The sequence below is a fragment of the Alligator mississippiensis genome, chromosome 5 (assembly GCF_030867095.1).
Source record: "Alligator mississippiensis isolate rAllMis1 chromosome 5, rAllMis1, whole genome shotgun sequence".
Classification (NCBI taxonomy): Eukaryota; Metazoa; Chordata; order Crocodylia; family Alligatoridae; genus Alligator; species Alligator mississippiensis.
Genome location: NC_081828.1, coordinates 37,755,711 through 37,772,645, shown reverse-complemented (window position 1 = coordinate 37,772,645; position 16,935 = coordinate 37,755,711). Strand labels below are relative to the sequence as shown.

Genomic DNA, 16,935 nt, shown 5'->3' with positions numbered 1-16,935 from the left:
CTTGGGGCTTGCCACCTCCGGGTCTGCCACCTCAACCGAGGTGGGGGTGGAGGGAGGTGGAGAGGGGGTCTTGGTTTTTCCACCCGACAGGACCCCAGCGCCCGAGGCGCTAGCCGCCCCAGATGGAACTGGGACAGGGAGGGACTGGATGTCCCAGCCCCTCCGCCAGATGAGACCCCCGCACTGGGGGGTGGAGACAGGCTGAGAGAAGGCCACGGTCACCTCACCTGGTGAGGCGTCAGCACCTGAGGCACCAGCTGCCCCAGAGATGTCTGGGGCAGGAGGGCCTGAGAGGAGTCCCCAGTCCCTCCATTGGGCGGGGCTTCAGCCCCAACAGGAGGAGGAGGAGCCTGGAAGGACATCCCAGCCCTTCCCCCTGGGTGGCATGCTCACACCGGAGGCACTGATCCCCCCAGATGGAGCAGGGGTGGAGGGGACTGAGAGGAGCCCCCAGCCCTACCCTTTGATGAGGCTCCCGCGCCGAAGATGGACGCGCCATTTCCCTGAGCGGTTACAGCAGCTGGTGTCCCGGGCGACTGCCCCAGTGGGCACAGGGCAGCCAGACAGGAGCTGCTACCGCAGCGGTGGCATGCGGTCTTACCCTGGCAGAAGTAGACCACATACCACCTCTCATCCACCACAAAGGTCACAGAGAGAGGTAGGGTCTGGGGGACCCCCTGAGGAGCATGAATGCCTGTCTCCAGAAAGACAGGACATGCCTGAGCCTGGGGTCCCTGCTCCCCATGGTCAGCCTGCGCCAGGGGCTAGTGAGGATGCCATAGAGCTTGAGTGCTTTGGTGAGGTCCCGGTCTGGCAGGTGTGGGGGGATGTTGAAGGCCACCACCCGCACTGCTAGGGTCTCCAGGGGTGTGGCCGAGTAGTGGACGCCGGAGACTGCCAGCCCCACTGCACACACCTCCCGCACCAGGCCAGGGGAGCTCAGGTAGATGACGGGCACTGAGTTCACCCAGGCGGCGTACCGGATGTTCGAGTTCCACCAGAGCGCTGGCGCAGGCCTCCACCCTGATGCGGAGAGGAGCATGCACCCGCAGACCGTGGCTGAGGGGCAGGTCTGCAGAGATGTCCCCGTGCCGCGTGCCCTGGCTGCTGGCAGGCATGCTGGGCAGGAGAGGGTTAACTCTCCCACAGGGGCTGCTACAAGAAAAAAAAAAGCCTCACACTGAAGCTGGGGACTGGAAAAGGACTAAAACAGCCCCATTATCGGTCCCAGGGGGGACAGAACAGCCCTGCAGGGGCTGAAGGCAAGCCCTAAGGCAGGAGGAGGTGGCAGAGACCAGGGTAGGGGGCTCTGAAGGAGGGAGGCAGCAGGAATCAAAGGCAGAGCACAGGCGGGAGTGGGGGAGGCAAGTGAGGACATCAGAGCCCAGGGGGAAAAGCTCAGAAAGTGGGGAAGAGGGGCAGAGAGGGGGTCCCCAAGCACAGGCTGGGGAGAGGGGCAAGATTTGTGGGGGAAAGAAACAGGGGGTCAAGGAGCGGGGAGGAGCGTGCAGAAGGGACTTGAGCTGGAGGAGCTCAGAAGGGCTTCACCTGGCCACCATCATCTTGAAAGCAAGCAAGCAAGAAAGACTTTTGACTTTTTATGAAGGTTTATTAAAAGGAAAAGGGAATAACAACCCAATAAGGTAATAAAACACTGCCCACGTATGGGCTCAGGTAAACACACAGAGCCTAGGGCCTTGGCCTGGAAGCCCTGCCCTCACAGTGTAAAAACAAAAATATCCAGTGCAACATCAGCCTGCCGAAACCCCTGCCAGTACCCCAGGAAGGGGGCTAGCAGTATCACAGTGCGAGGAATAAATGGCCACCCTTGACACTGCAGAGCACCCCCTGAATTGCCCAGTGTGCCTGGAAGGTGAGTACTGTCTGCTGGAGTTCCGCGTGCTCAAACTCCAGTGACAGGCGCGCCCACACCAAAAACTGGAAGAACCACAGGGCATCGTCTGAGCCAGCCCCAGCAAGCTAGTTCCTGTGGCTCTTGAGGGTGGCCATCTTAGCCTGGCTGAGTAAGAAGTTGGCCAGGCAGATGACACCCCCATTGGCCGCCTGGTACAGGAAGGAAACAAATAGGTGTTCTCTAAGAGGTCCAAATCTAGTGCCTCGAGCAAAGCGCTGAGGGCAGCAAACAGCTGCGACAGCCAGGGGCATCCAAGGAAGACATGGTTAAGATCCTCCTCCACTCCCCTGGACAAAAGGGACAGGCCGCTGACACAGCTGGGTCCCTGTGGCTGACAAGAGTACCGGTGGCCAGTATCCCATGTAGCAACTGCCACTGGAGGTCACCGGTATTTTTGGAGATGCCTACCCAACCTGCGGCTTGATGCCTACTTGACTGGGGTCAATTGAGCCCAGTTTTCCTCCTGCCCAGGCAGGGGGTTGGACTTGAAGATCTACAAGGTCCCTTCCGACCCTACTTTTATGATTCTATAATTCTATGAGATGGGGGGCTTATAAACTGTGCACCATGCAGGGCGGGCTGGCATTAGCACTTGAGCCAAGTGGCAAGGACTCAGGCATGGTGGACCTGAATCACCCACAGATACAGGGCCTTCCAGGGGAGTGCGTCAAAGCGGACCCCAGTACCACTGTCAGGAGACACGGGGAGAGCCAGTAAGGTGGCAGGCCCACCACGCAGGTTACTATTCACAACCTGGACAACAGGCAGTGGTGGAAAGGGCTCGCCCAGGACATCCCCAGCAGGGAAGACTCTTCGTGCTCAGAGGTGCTCCTTCAGGGCGGCTGCTGCATCACCCAGGAGAATGGCCCACACATCCCTTAGGAAGTGGGCAGCACAGTGGAATGAGCACATGCCCAAGCGGGTGGCCAGAGCCTCAGCTGACAACCAGTCTGACTGGGTCACATCAAGGAGGTGTCCCAGCCAGCTGGTATGTGACTAGATGAGGGAGTTGACAAGGCTGCTAGAGGTGAGGCTTGGCAGACTGTGCTGCAGGGCTCGGTTATGGACCAGGGGCTCCTGCAGTAACTGTGGAAACCAGATGCCTGGCTTGGGGCAGGAGGCAGAAGGCAGCTTGCCAGGACCACACCATGCTTTGATAGAAGGGCAGGAGGACACCCCAGTCCAAGAGGGTGGGGTCCAGAAGGAACAGCTCCCAGGGGAAACCAAGGCCCCTCACCCGGTGCAAAAACAAATTAGCTTGCTGCCACCATGGGAGGGGGTCCTTGCAGTACAGGAGCCTTTGGAGGGCCTGTAGGTGGAAGGCTGCCACCCTGCCCACCAGGTCAACCAAACCCTGGCCCCCCTTGGCCACTGGCAAATAAATGGCTTGGGGAGCCAGTGATGTCTGTCCCAAAATAAGTCCACAAGCAGTTGCTGGAGCGTCTCAAGCAGGTCCGGCAGGGGTATCCAACACAGCACAATGGTGCCACAATGTTGCAGCTGCCAGGTTGCTGACAATAAGGACCCATCTGCGGTAAGAGAGGCTGGGCAGATGCCAGTGCCATCGCTCCAGGCGTGCCTCTACCTCAGCACCAAGGTCCTCCTAGTTCCATGCCGAGAAGACCGATAGCTTGAGGAACACCCCTAGGGCCTTGAGGCCCTCCCGATGCCAGAGAAGACCCCTGGGCATGTCAGGGGGGAGGGCGTTGACCCAGGGACCAAGATGGAGGGTGTCGCTCTTGGTCCAATTCACATGAGCTGAAGAGGCGTGCTCATAGGCTTCTTGACCAAGAACTGGATGTCACCCTGAGTGCTGATAAGGACAGTCACGTCGTCTGCAGATGCTGTCAGCCTGACCGACAGGCGGCCCACTGAGACACAGGCAGATGGAAGAGTCAGTCCGGTCAGGTGCCGCTGCAGTGAGTGGAGTAGGGGCTCGATAGACAACACATACAGCATTCCCGACAGACAGCAGCCCTGGCAGATGCCCCTGCAGGCTGGGAATGGGGCACAGAGCATGCCATTCACCTTCAGGATGTTCAAAATGTCCCAATACAGGAGCCAGAGGGCAGAGGTGAAGACGGGCCTGAAGCCAAAGACCTCAAGGTTCCGAAACAGGTAGTCATGGCCAACCCGATCGAAGGCTTTCTCCTGGTCCAAGGAGACAAGCCTGATGTTGAGGCTGAAGAGGTCTGCAGTCGTTAGCAAGTCTCGAAGTGAGAACAGATTGTCCTGGATGGTCCTGCCCAACACACAGTAGCTCTGCTCAGGGCTGATGATGGAAGTCATAATGGTGTGCAGCCGGTTAGCCAAAGCCTTGGCCAGGATCTTGTAATCCACACACAAGAGGGACACTGGTTGCCACTTCTTGATGCAGCCAAGGTCTCCTTTCTTAGGCAGCAGGTTTAGGACCGCTCAGTGACAGCTGGTTGTCATTGTCAGGTCCGCAAGACTCTCACGAAAGACACGCAGGAGGCAGGGGCCGAGGAGAGGCCAGAAGGTCTTACAAAACTCGGCAGGCAACCCAGTGATGCCAGGGGCTTTGTCCGAAGTGAGGTCCCTGATGGGAGCTGTGAGTTCCTCCAAAAACGGTTCTTGCTCAAGATGGCCAGCCTCTGATGAGCAAAGCCTAGGGAGGCCATCATGTAATCACCTAGCAGATTCTAGGCAAGTCGGTTTGGCTGCAAACATTTCCTGGTAGAAGGTGATGGCGTGGCATCGGATCTCAACAGGATCTGTGAGCGTTTGGCTGTCTGGGGTCTTAAGATGGTCAATGAACTTCCGTGTGGCTTGTCCTTTCTCAAGGCTGAAGAAGTGAGTCAGGGTGTCAGTTCTTGGTAGTGGGTGCAGACCCTCATACCCCGGGCTGCACTCTCTGCCAGCTCCCACAGATGTGTTTTGCGGAGCTGAAGACTCTCGAGCAGTCCCGCATCACCGCCAGCATCACACTGGGCCACCTCAAGCTGCACCACATCCTCCTCCAACTCCCAAACACAGTGGCGAAGCTCGCTAGTTGCCAACTGCGTGTACTGCTGACAGAAAACTCTAATCTGAACCTTTCCCACATCCCACCATTGCTTCCAGGAGGGTAAGGTGGCTCTTGTGGCCTCCCATGTCTGCCAGAAGTGAAAAAATCAGTCATGGAAGTAAGCATCCTGCAAGAGACTAGTGTTGAGGTACCAGTAGGGCGCCCAGGAATGTTTCCTGCCAGGAAGGCTTAGCACACAGGAAACCAGGCTACGATCTGACAGTCCTGCCAGGGTAATGCGGCTGCTGCACAGGAGCGGTAGGGCGTGCCTGGTGACATACAAGCGGTCAATGCGTGCCATAGAGATCCCACTGGCGGTCACCTTCAGCCAGGTATACAGCCTTGCATTGACATGGAGATGGCACCAGACATCAACAAGGCCCGCTGCCTGTAAAGTGGTCCACACTTCCAGGCCAAGGATGGATAGGACTCCATCCTGTTCTGGTCAAGACGTGCATTAACTGTGCAATTGAAGTCTCCACCCAGGAGGAGAAGGTCATCACCATCAACAGCACTCTGTAAAAAGTCAGCCAGGGTCTCAAAGAAGGTGGTCCGTTCTCGTTCAGCAGTGGGCTCATAGATGTTAATAAGAAGGAGGCAATGTTGCGCAAATTGGATGTGAATGGTGAGCAGGTGGCCAGAGATGACCTCTTGGGCTACCTCTGAGTCAGGCATCAGCTGTGGTGATAGAAGGAGCACGACCCCTGCACTGAGGGAGGTGCCAGGACTAAAGAAACTGTGGCTCTCCCAGGTGGCATGCCAGTCAGCTTGATTGGCTGCATTGGTGTGTGTGCCCTGCAGAAAGGTGATGTCCAACCTTTTTTGGCGCATGAAATCAAAGAGTGCTGTCCACTTCACAGGGTCTCTACAGCCATTGGCATTAAGAGAGCAAAAGGTTGTGGCAACCATGTATGAAGGCGTAGAAGCGGGAACAGGCAAGGCCAAAACAACAAGAGGGAGAGCCGACAGAGAGGAGCAAACATGCAGGACAGGGAAAGACCAGGCCTAGAACTCCACAGCTGGTGCTCTCGTAACAAGCGCCCAACATCACCCGCAAGCTTGCTAAGGTGAAAGCTATAACACTGCATCCCTGGATTGGAGTGCAGCGCCACCGCTGTGGCCTTAGCGGACACCACAAATGTCTCAGGGTCTGGGAACCATTTGCCTATGTGCTGTGCAATCCTCTGGTGATGCTTGGTCTCGTCTAGAAACTCTATGAGGTGTTCAGCAGACTAGCCACCACAGGGAGGTTCCTCAGAAGTAGGAACAGGTTGCGTCTCCAGGGTGGGGACACTCCCTATTGATGGGGGCACCTTAGCTGACTCAGGAGGTGCTACTCCTTGAGGGAGGATGTCTGTTGACTCATCCTCAGGGGTAGAATCAAAGTCCGACTCCGAGGAGGAGGAGCTGTATACGTCAGGCACTGAGACCTGCCGAGTCCCAGGAGGAGCACTTGCCCCCTCACCAAGATCCTCAGCAGCAGGTCCTGTGGGAGCAGCGTCACCTGAGGGGTCCTGGGGGGTGACATCAATCCCTGATCACTTGGGTGGGATGCTCCCCTGAGCTGGGCACTCTTGCTCCCAGAGCCACTTGTGGCTCCTAGAAGGTCCAACCTTCATATCAGTCTCGTCAAGCTCAAGGATCTGATGGGGGAGGACCATTGGACTCCCCCACCACCTCCCCTACCCCCAGCTCACCCCTGACCACTACAGGGTCTGCGGAGGATGCCAAGGAGGCAGGCAGAGGGGAGCCCCTGCTCAATAACCTCCCCTCCCCTCAAAGTGGTGGGAGGTCTTGAGGGGATAAGGGGGCCTTTTTAGAAGACCCTTTTTTCTGGGACTTGCCCTTCCCAGCAGGAGGGGCCAAATCCTCCCGAGGGGGGAAGGAAAGGCGGGGGGGGGCAGGTCTACCAGCACAGAGCCAGCTGACTCCGATGAAACGGTGGGGGAGCTGGGAGAAAGGCCCTTCCCCACCACCCGATGGAGCTGCCGCACCAGAGGTGGATGAGCCACCATCGGGCACAACCACAGGAGGCTCCGCTGTGGCCGGCTTCTTTTTCGGGCACTGGGTAACCAGGTGGGAACTGCTAGCATAGGCAAGACATGAGGTGTCCCTAATGGTGAGGTGACCACGTATTGCTGCCCATCAATTGTGAAGGACATGGACTGAGGCAAACCCCAACCCTCCCTATTAAGGGTATGAACAGCTGCCTTTTAAAGGACAGGACGTGCTGGAGCTCAGGCACCTTGCTGCCAAGCAGCAGCCTACAGACTGGCCCTGTAGCCATGCCATTAGGGCGCAGGTGGTTAGTGAGGTCACCGTCTAAGAGAAATGGAAGTATGTTCAAGGCTACCACACAAACGGCCAGTGTGTCTAGAGGCACTGCAAGGCAAAACAACACCCCTGACTGCCACCCCTGCTACCACAACCTCATTCACTAAAGCAGGGGAGCTTAGGAAGATGATGGGGACTGAATTCACCGGAGCAGCATACAGGACATGCTTACAGCCTATGAGTGCCCCCACAGCAGCAGCACACTCCTCCACTCCGATGGAGGGAGGGGCATGAAGCCGGAGACCAAAGCTCTGGTCCAGAGGGGCTGATGCCCTAGCAGTGAACTGCTGGGAGCTGCCTCCAGCCATTCCAGCGAAAGAAGGGTTAACCCTGCAAGGAACCAGAGGGGTGGGGGAGGGGCAGCAACTGGAAACAAACAAACAAACTAACCCTAGGGGAGAGAGGTGTAAGCAATGTGGCAGGGAAGGGAAGGGAGGGAAAAAAACAAAACTGAGGAAGGGGGAAAGGGTGACTGCAGGAGAAAGGGGAAAAAAGGCAGGGAAAAGTAATGAAAAGTGGGGGACTACAGTGGGAAAGGCATCAGACTGTCTAGGGGAGGGAAAACAAAACAAGAGAAGGAGAAAGGCTCACAAAACAGGGAGAAGCTCTCAGAGCTCTGAGCAGACACTCCTGTTGGTGGCCATCAAGAAAGAAAGAAAGAAAGAAAGAAGCTCCCCACTTTTTTAAATAGTAAAAGCTGCTAAAAGTAACTGACTCATTAGAATATATTTTCAGCAATCTATCTTGGAGTAGACCTTATCAGTATTTCCCATCTCTGATCTTTATCGTTCCTTTGCATAATCAGGTTGTTCCTGAGAAACGAATATCTTGGCCAACAGTAGATTTGTTGCATAATCAGCTGGTTGGCATGGTAAAGAATAGTGCTATGATCGTCCTCAACTCCTGAGGAGTTCAAAGAAACTCAAAGGATGATATATTCTCCTTCTGAAATGGCAGTTATGAAAGTAAAGTCTGATTCCAAGTGGTCAGGGTTTTATGTCTACCAAGTTACCATAAACTTAAAGTTGTTCTTTGCTATTAGATGATTTTAAAAGTTTTTCTATTAGGACTTCTTTTTCACTAAAACTGGTGACTTGAATCATAGCGGAGTGTTTGCATAATACTAATGCAGTGATATGATCTACAATCTGAGGAAAAGGTAGCAAGATTTTTCCTCCCAACATTATGGGTAAGCAGGAGTATTTTCAGTTTGAAACATTAAGTAGTGTAAGATGCATGCCACACTGCAACAACAGCAATGAGAAAGTGTTTCCAAAACTCTTATTAATCCAAATTTGTTAAGAAACAACTTGTTTTAGAATTTTATAGAAGACAGTATATGCACAAGCTGAATCAACTCGTGTGTGTAAAATGAACCTATAAGAGCACCCTTAAAGAAAGTTTCAGTGATGAATGACTATATAAGTTACATGTATGACACATTTATGGCTGTGGGACTAGGGTTAGGCATTCATTACTAATAACTGTATCACTAATACTTTTTGCACTTTAATTTTAAAATGTATGAACATTAGTGATCTGAGTTATTTTTACTTAAGGTAGTAGTGGCTACTTAAGTAAAGGGACCATTTATGTCAGTAAAAGTTTGCAGGTTTAGGGCCAAATTTAGGGTAAAATTCTTCCCGTGGATCCATTCATGAAGTACCGATGGGGAGATGGGAGTCACATTGCATGAGAGGACAAAATTGAGTCTGCATCTACATCTGCTTCTAGCAAATGGCGTACAGTCATCTGAGGAAGGAATAAGGATGTAAAAAAAGGATCAGTTGGGCCAGAAATGACCATTTAGATACAACGCATTTTGATCTTTTTCTTCTCTACATCTTTCCCAATTAATGTATTTGTGCATATCTAAGAACAGACTTAATGTGCTCACTTAGAAAGGGTGAATTCCTTAGTGTTACACTGCTATTAATCAATGGGCAGCACAATTAAGTCAAGGTCTAGACCAGGGGTGTCAAACATACAGCTACAGATCCATTTTAGCTGTAGGATGTGTGGTCCCTGGGCCTCAATGGACATGGCCATTGGCAGCAGGAAGACAAGCAAGGGCTATGCAGATACAGCCCTCGCTTGCCCAGCTGCCACCCATCCCTGGACTCATACCCACTGCAGATACTACTGGAGCCTGGGCTGAGTTTGACACCACTGGTTTAGAACATTTATTGGATCCTCTCATCAGGGCTGCCTCTGGGGGGGAGGGGTGAATTGGGGCGACCGCCCCAGGCCCTGTGCTTTGGGGGCCCCCGCACAGCTGGACAGAATGGCGCGGCGACTCCGTGCTGCCACCAGCTTCACACCCAGCCACTCGGCACCCTCTCTCACCGCCGAATCTGGCACCTCTGGCTGCTTGGCAACACCTCCCCCACCCCGCTGCCGAATCCACCACTGGCTTCCTTGCATCCAGGGGCAGGGCCCTACACAGGATGATTTGCCCCGGGCCCCTGCACGGGTCGCCTCTGCCTCTCATACAAAGAGAATTACATTAATTTTTTAAAACCCAGTTAAAGTGCAAATGCTAACCTTTCTGTAAGAATGATGGAAATAGCTAATGTAGGAAGAGAGAGAAAAAGCTATACACACTTTTCTCATATAAAATGTCTGGCTAGAAACAACTCAGACATACAAAGGGGGAAATTAATTGTGATTAATGTTGGGAGACAGTGACTAGGTCAGATACATTTAACTCGGGGGCGGGCAATTATTTCAGGGGAGGATCATTTACCAAGTTCTGGCAAGCTGCTGAGGGCTGCTTTGGTAACCCTGCCCCTTGACAGATGCCCCACCCCTGGTTGCCATCTTGGGACCAGAAGTCCTGCTCCCTAACCCCTAACCTTTGCCACCAGAAGTCCCTCCCCTTGACCCCTGAAGTACTCCTTTCAGCAAGAGGTTTTGCCATCTTGGAACCAGAAAAATACCAAATTATATTCTAAAATGCGAACATCTACAGCATTCACTAATTTAGTTTCAAAAAATATTTTTGTCTTGATTTACATGTGTTTGTGTAGTTTACATAGAGGTGATTGCACAACAGCTTAAAATGAAGCCTTACTCTTGCATATTGTGGGGGTAGGTATAGGTTTGTGGGGGGCTGTGGGTGTGTGGGTATGTGGGGTGAGTGAGGATGCGGGTGTGCATATGTGGATATGGGGTTGGTGGGGGACTGGGGGCTTGGGGTATGTGAGGGGATGGGGGGGTCTGCATATATGGCAGTGAGGGGGTTGCCTGTGGATGGTGGGGGGGTGTGGGACTTAGTCTATGAACACACACACACTATCCCTGCCTGTACACACCCACATATTGTCCCTGCCTTCCCCTCACCTGCGCACGTGTGCACGCGCACACACACACAAAGTCCTTGCCTGCCCCCCCCACACACATACTGTCCTGCCTCCCCAACCCCTTACATACATACACACACACACTCCTGTACTGCTGTGGCCCTGTCCTCCCCAGTCCTGATGCAGCTGGGTGCTGGAGCAGGGCGGAGGCAGGAAGGGAGTGAAATGGCTGGGGATGCGCAGGGCTAAGCTATTCAGTCTTGCTGAGGCTCCCCCCGGGTCCTACTGCTCCTGACTCTTGTCTGCTTTGACAGGCTGCCAGGGCAGAAAAATATTAATTTTCTAAATTTTTTAGGGGCTCTGTGGGCCAGATAGAATGGCCTGGTGGGCTGGATCTGACCTCCGGGTCATATTTTGCCCACCCCAATCTAACTTCAAGAATGCAGAACATGAATGGTTGATACGGAAATATTTTACAACATGGAAAAGTAAATAAAATAGGCAAATGAAAAGCATAAGAAAGCCAAGATTGATTTATCAATTTTAAAAACAGCTTAGCAAGAAAGAAATCAATTATATTCTTCTGAATTATACCCCAAAATAAGTTAAAAAAACACAAAACAATTACATGTTTCCAAAACTGAAGAGAGGACATTCAAGGAACTGAAAAGCAAAAATGCTGCCAAAATACAAAATTCATCTTAGGGAGAGAATGAAGCAACCAGTAACAGTTACAGTAAAACAGATGTTATTTTAAATAAGCAAAAATTAGCATATTAGTCTACCCATCGTTATTAAAGGTTTCAAAATTCTTGGTGACAGAACAACCATATTTTACTTTGTCTAAAACAAAGATGTTCTACTAAATTACAAGCAAACATATTTGGATTCTCTGTCATATACAAGAGATTTAATGGGCACTTATGGATAGAAATTTAAATCAATTTATGAAGTAAATCTGTTTTACCTCACTCACGATTTTGCAACCATCGAGTTGCTGAACTGCTTCAACTGTAGAATAATCTCACATAGCAACAGGTATATTCAACTGGTTTTAACAGTTATTATTTGAATAAAATAGCTACACATCCTGGTGGATGTCAGGCAAATTTCCATATACAGTATGAAATAAAAAAACAGTACTTCCATCATGTTTGCCTTTCAATAATATCACACAGTCAAGCTGCTGTAAATAAATACCTTGATATATTATACATATTTAAATAAAAGATTGGTTCTAGGTATCTATAAGCTGCTTGCATTAATAAATTCACTATTTTAAATGGCAAATACAGGTTGGATTTGTCTTTCATATACTTGGAAAAACAGGCTGTGAGCTAGGGATTATATCTTTGGAACATATGAACCTCTCTTTCAGTCCCCTATCCTTTTTGAGATTCCTGAATACTCTGCTGTTCCTGCATCTTTTTCAAGAAAATTGATGGCCAGCTGACCCATAGCTAGTTGGTTAGTTCTGTAGCCATCTTTGTGAGAAAGTGAGCACAAACTTTCAAGCAGCACTGCTTCACACAGGAGATCCAGATGCCCTGTACACCCTCCTCAAATCTTGTCCTATTCCTTTCCACAGTAACCACACTTGTTCTGATGATCTAGAGAAGAGGATTTGCTTCCCCTTCAGCACAACAGCAAGAATTTTTTTCCCCCAAAGGCTAGAGCGTACCCATTTTATTTACAGATATAGCATCATAATTTTGTTCTTGTTTTAAACTGATGTTCCTTAAATTGGTATCAGTCTCAGTGAAATAGCAATACTGGATTTTCTTACAGCAGAACAATGCTTTTTGGCTTTACTTGTCACTCCTTCACTCTCCTTTTTTAAAAACTGTTTTCTCTCTCCAGCTTTTCTTATTAGAAACAGTTCCTCACTGAAGTGGCCAATAGAAATCAGCTGCTTATTACTATGGCTGTAATTCAGATTGACACTATTATTTGTCTCAGTCAAATTCCTATTCAGATAATATTTCTACTACCTAAAATTCTTGGATTTGCTTCAAGAGAAGGTATCCTTCATTTCTTGACCTAAAATTTTTTAGCTAGGCAATGTTAGGTAGTTGCAACATTTTACCCCTGCAGTGCACTTCAATGATGGAGGAAGTGATGCATAACCAGTCTGCAATTCATTTTATAAAGTGCTTTGGAGTTTCAAATGATCATTAAAAACTAGATGGTTATTTTCAGCATGTGACAAATTAGCAGATAAGCCTTGAAGGTACAGTATTCCATACCTTATCCAGAGGTCAAAGAGCCTAACAATAAATCAAATATCAGAGAACTCGTTATTACCATATTTACTTAACTCTAAGATGAGATTTCTTTCCCCATTCAGCAAGGGAGGCAGGTGGGGGGAAATCCTTGTCATAGATCTGAATATGGGCCAGGCAAGCAGCTGCTGCAGCTCTGGACAAGGCCAGGATGGCTCATGCAGCAGGTAGGGGTGCATGGAGGAAGCATGGGGGAAGGAGACACAAATTGGGAGGGAACACAAGGAAAAGGGAACACACAGTGCCAGGAGTACCTCATGGAAAAGGGCACACAGTGCTGAAGAGAGCATGGGGAAGGGGTGTGCAGTGCAGGGTGGGGGGCACAGCGGAAAGGGTTGCAGGAGAAGGGACATGTAGAGCTAGGGGAACACAGGGAAGGGGTGTGAGAAACAGGGCAAGCAATGTAGGGGGCAGCATGGGGGAAAGGGTACATGGTACTGGCAGGAGCATGGGGAAGAGGCACATGGTGCAGAGAGGAGTGGGGGAAGGGATGCATGGAGCAAAAGGAGCGCAGGTAAAGGGGAGCATGTAGTGAGGGGAGCATAGAGAGGGGTGCAGGGGAAGAGAAGCAGGGAACAAGAGGGGTGCAGGGGAAAGAGCATGTGGTAGAGGGGGGATGCAGAACAGGGGGCGAGAGGGAGGTGCTGCGCTCCAGCTCTGACCCTGATCCAGACTGGAGCAGGAGCTACTGCTACTGCCTGACCCAGTCAGGTACTCTGTGCCCTTAATGGAGAGAGAGCCAGAGCAGCTGCAAAGGTAAGGAGGGCAGGGAGGGACGGTAGGAGTGGGGAGGCAAGCACCAGAGGGGGGCAAGTGGCAAGAGGGGAGGGGGACACATGGGGCTTGGGGCAGGCTGCCTTCCCCCCCAGGTCTGCTTTCCCTAGCACCACTTTCCCTGAGCTAGTAGTAGGGGGAATGAATGTAAGAAGACACTCAATAACCATATTCTAGACATGGGAAATTAAAACAAATTTATAATTTTCCATGTCTAAAATCTAAGAAGTGGGGGGTGTCTTAAATGTGAAATAATCTTGAATTTGGGTAACTATGCTACTTATAGTCAAATCACTTGTACCATTTCTGGAATTTCTCTATTTGATTTCCCTGGTTTAAAATAAATGTTGATTTATCCACATAATTAGCTGGAGAAAAAGCATTATTTTTATCTGTTGAGTATAAGTGTTTGTTTGGGGTTTTTTTTGCATTACAGTGACTTGCATTAAAATCTCATGGCATTTTACATAATTTTGCATGGAATTCTCTGTTATTAGTCAGTCACTAAAAAATTTTGGAAAACCTACTAGAATATTCTGGTAAACATTCTAAAACTCTCCTGTCACACCATCACTCTGTTTTCTACCATTTCTACCATTTTGACACCAGTGTGTGCATGTACATATGTGGGCTCATATAGTGAGACATTAAATACTTTTATCATTTGCGATTCTACAGGTAAGGTATCATTAACATTTCATTTTTATCAGCTGCTACTTCCACAAGTGTAACCACAGATCAGAAGTCACTCCATGTTAATACCTGTTGTGTAAAACTCATGAGAATACTTACTTTTCAAGCCAGTTTCAGGGAAAAGTGAATGGAATGAAAGAGGTTTGTTAGTTTGGCAAGTTTTTTGTGTTTTGACATCACTTGTGTACATTATTTAACAAGATGTGTAATTAGCAGGATCTAGCTGCTTTTAGAGTTTTTGGATGGGGTAGGGTGAAGAAGAACAATATATCTTTACATCCATCTATTGCACAATATATATTCCCTATTATTTTCTAGTTTACTATAACCTGCATGTTTACTAAATTATCCAATTCAAACACTAGATTGAACAGCTCTAAGGGAGCCATTCCGGTTCAACTGGCTCAGCAACTCCTGAAAAAGATCTCTAAGCAAGCCATTGTATACAAAACGTACTGAAACAGCTTTGCAAGAACTCATGTGAGTAAATACACTCATTAAAAAAACCCAACAACTTGGTAATAAAAGGTACAGTACAGTATACACATGATATACCATAATGGCTCCAAAAAGAGTTATTCCAGACAGTAACAGTGCATTTGTTTAGTTTCCTCCTTAACATTAAAATTAAAACAATCCCCAAAGGACCATACACAAAACCATACACAAAACCTACCCTACTTTAAATTGATTTAGATCAATAAAACTAAAGGAATGAACATTATCCAAGCAAACACTCCATCTTTAACACCAGTGCAAGTGTTCCAAGATATTGCAGGACCTTCTGGTACATGCTCTATATAGAGCTGGTACAGCTTTGTAACACCAATGGTTACCATTGGTCAAGTTGGAATGTCAGCACAAATTCCTAGCCTTCATGCTTAATTTCTCCTTTTGTGCACTTAAAGTGAGAGCATTAAAATAATTCCAAAAATGTTTATACAGTTAGAGCAACAGAATCCAGATTTCCTTTTATTAAATCAGCCTTCTATAAATATAAAATTCTTTAATACGTAAAAATGTGTTTCAATCATACTTCAGTTGTCACAGCTTTCATAAGGAATACCTAATTAGAACCAGTACTTTAGAACTATGAATTGTGTTCAATTCAAAGTCCAAAGACAAAACAGTTAAAAACATATTTACTAAGTTTAAATAGAGTCAATTTGCAAAAACAGATACAATCTGACAATATTGTCATGTGCTCTTGCAAAGAGTGCATAGGACAGTTCCGCAGCAGTCAAAACAGTAAAATCTTCTGTTTAACCTCAAGTTCAAGTTGTAAACATTCCTAATTGCAGCTGCTTGGAAACATTTTGTTCAAGTCTGTATTACCAAGTTGCACTTAGAAGTTCCCCCTTCATTCTTTCATCAGAATTACATATATTTTTGTGTGTTTAATCCCTTTCGTTGTCCAAAACCAGTAATTAGCAATAATTAGTTCTTGCTCAGCTTCAGCGTGATAATCCTCTCCTTCCAGTGCTTGATGCCATCACCCATATGCAAATTATTTTTTGAGGTCCTTAATGCACAGTTTTGAGAAACAGATGGGTAAGGAAGTCTGTTATGCCTTAATAGGATTTCCTGCAGGTTTTGGATCATAACCGTATAGGAAGGTAGCTGCTATTACAAGAACGGCTCCAAAGAAAAAGACACTAAATGGAATATATATATAAAAAAAAAAGTTAGCTTTTTCAGTCAGTGTAATTTTATACAATCTGGTCCACACAAAAAGAAGTGACTTCTTTGGTGTAGTGGTTGGCAACACCCCCCCCGCCTTTTTTTTTTTTTTAGAAGCAGGTAGGAATGACCAAGCCCCCTGCCACTGAATGCTACCAAAACCCCCCAACTCCACAGGCCACAGATCCAGAAGTTTCATGGGCTGAAGCTGGCTGGTGAGCCACAGGTTGCCAACCCCCGTTCTCGTACACTTCTAGTACGGGTAAAATAGTTACCTCTAATTTCTAACAAACAAAGCTAATAATATATTCTCTATTATGCTGAAAGTATAAGATTAGAGAGAAGAAAAGTAATTAAGATGCCTGCCCCTACATGATACAGCACTGCAACAGTCTGAAGATTAAAAAGAACACTGTCACTTCATGAAACAACTGCTAAAGGAGAACCAGTCTAATGGTATATAAGTGCCTTTGGCTGAAGCTCCATAATATGCACAAGCATCCGACATTAACTACAGTAGTTTCATTTTTATTTTGCTGTATATCCAGGCTTTAACATTGTTTTGACAGTCCTAGCTGCATCATAGCCTTTCTAAGACACATTTGAACTATTTGATATGTCAAATCGTATTGGAGCATATATTGGCAGCAACTAGTTTGAACTGTTCTTATAAAAAAAACCAACTAGTATAAAAGAGTAGGCAGGGCTTAACTACCATAATAATATGGTATGTATATTAAAGTATACACACATCAATATATATAAAAGTATACACACATCAATACTGTATACACACATCAATACTGTATATTAGCTATACATACAGACCTCATTTTTTATGAAGCACTATGGACAAGATATACAATTTAAATAAATGTGACAGCAATTTGAAATTAAATATCTACAACAACAAGAAACATCCCATAC

The 16,935-nt window shown here is 48.3% G+C and overlaps 1 protein-coding gene across 3 annotated transcripts in view; it reads right to left on the bottom strand.

Annotated features, from left to right (window-relative positions):
* Nucleotides 1–11,094: 11,094 nt before the first annotated feature.
* Nucleotides 11,095–16,935, bottom strand: part of SLC35A3 (solute carrier family 35 member A3) — a 27,085-nt gene continuing 21,244 nt past the window's right edge. For all 3 annotated transcript variants that reach the window (XM_059728076.1, XM_006264758.4, XM_019479125.2), the window contains exon 8: nucleotides 11,095–15,983. In XM_059728076.1, the coding sequence (XP_059584059.1) occupies nucleotides 15,893–15,983 (91 nt within the window). In that variant the 3' untranslated portion in view covers nucleotides 11,095–15,892. The remainder of the gene's footprint in view (nucleotides 15,984–16,935) is intronic.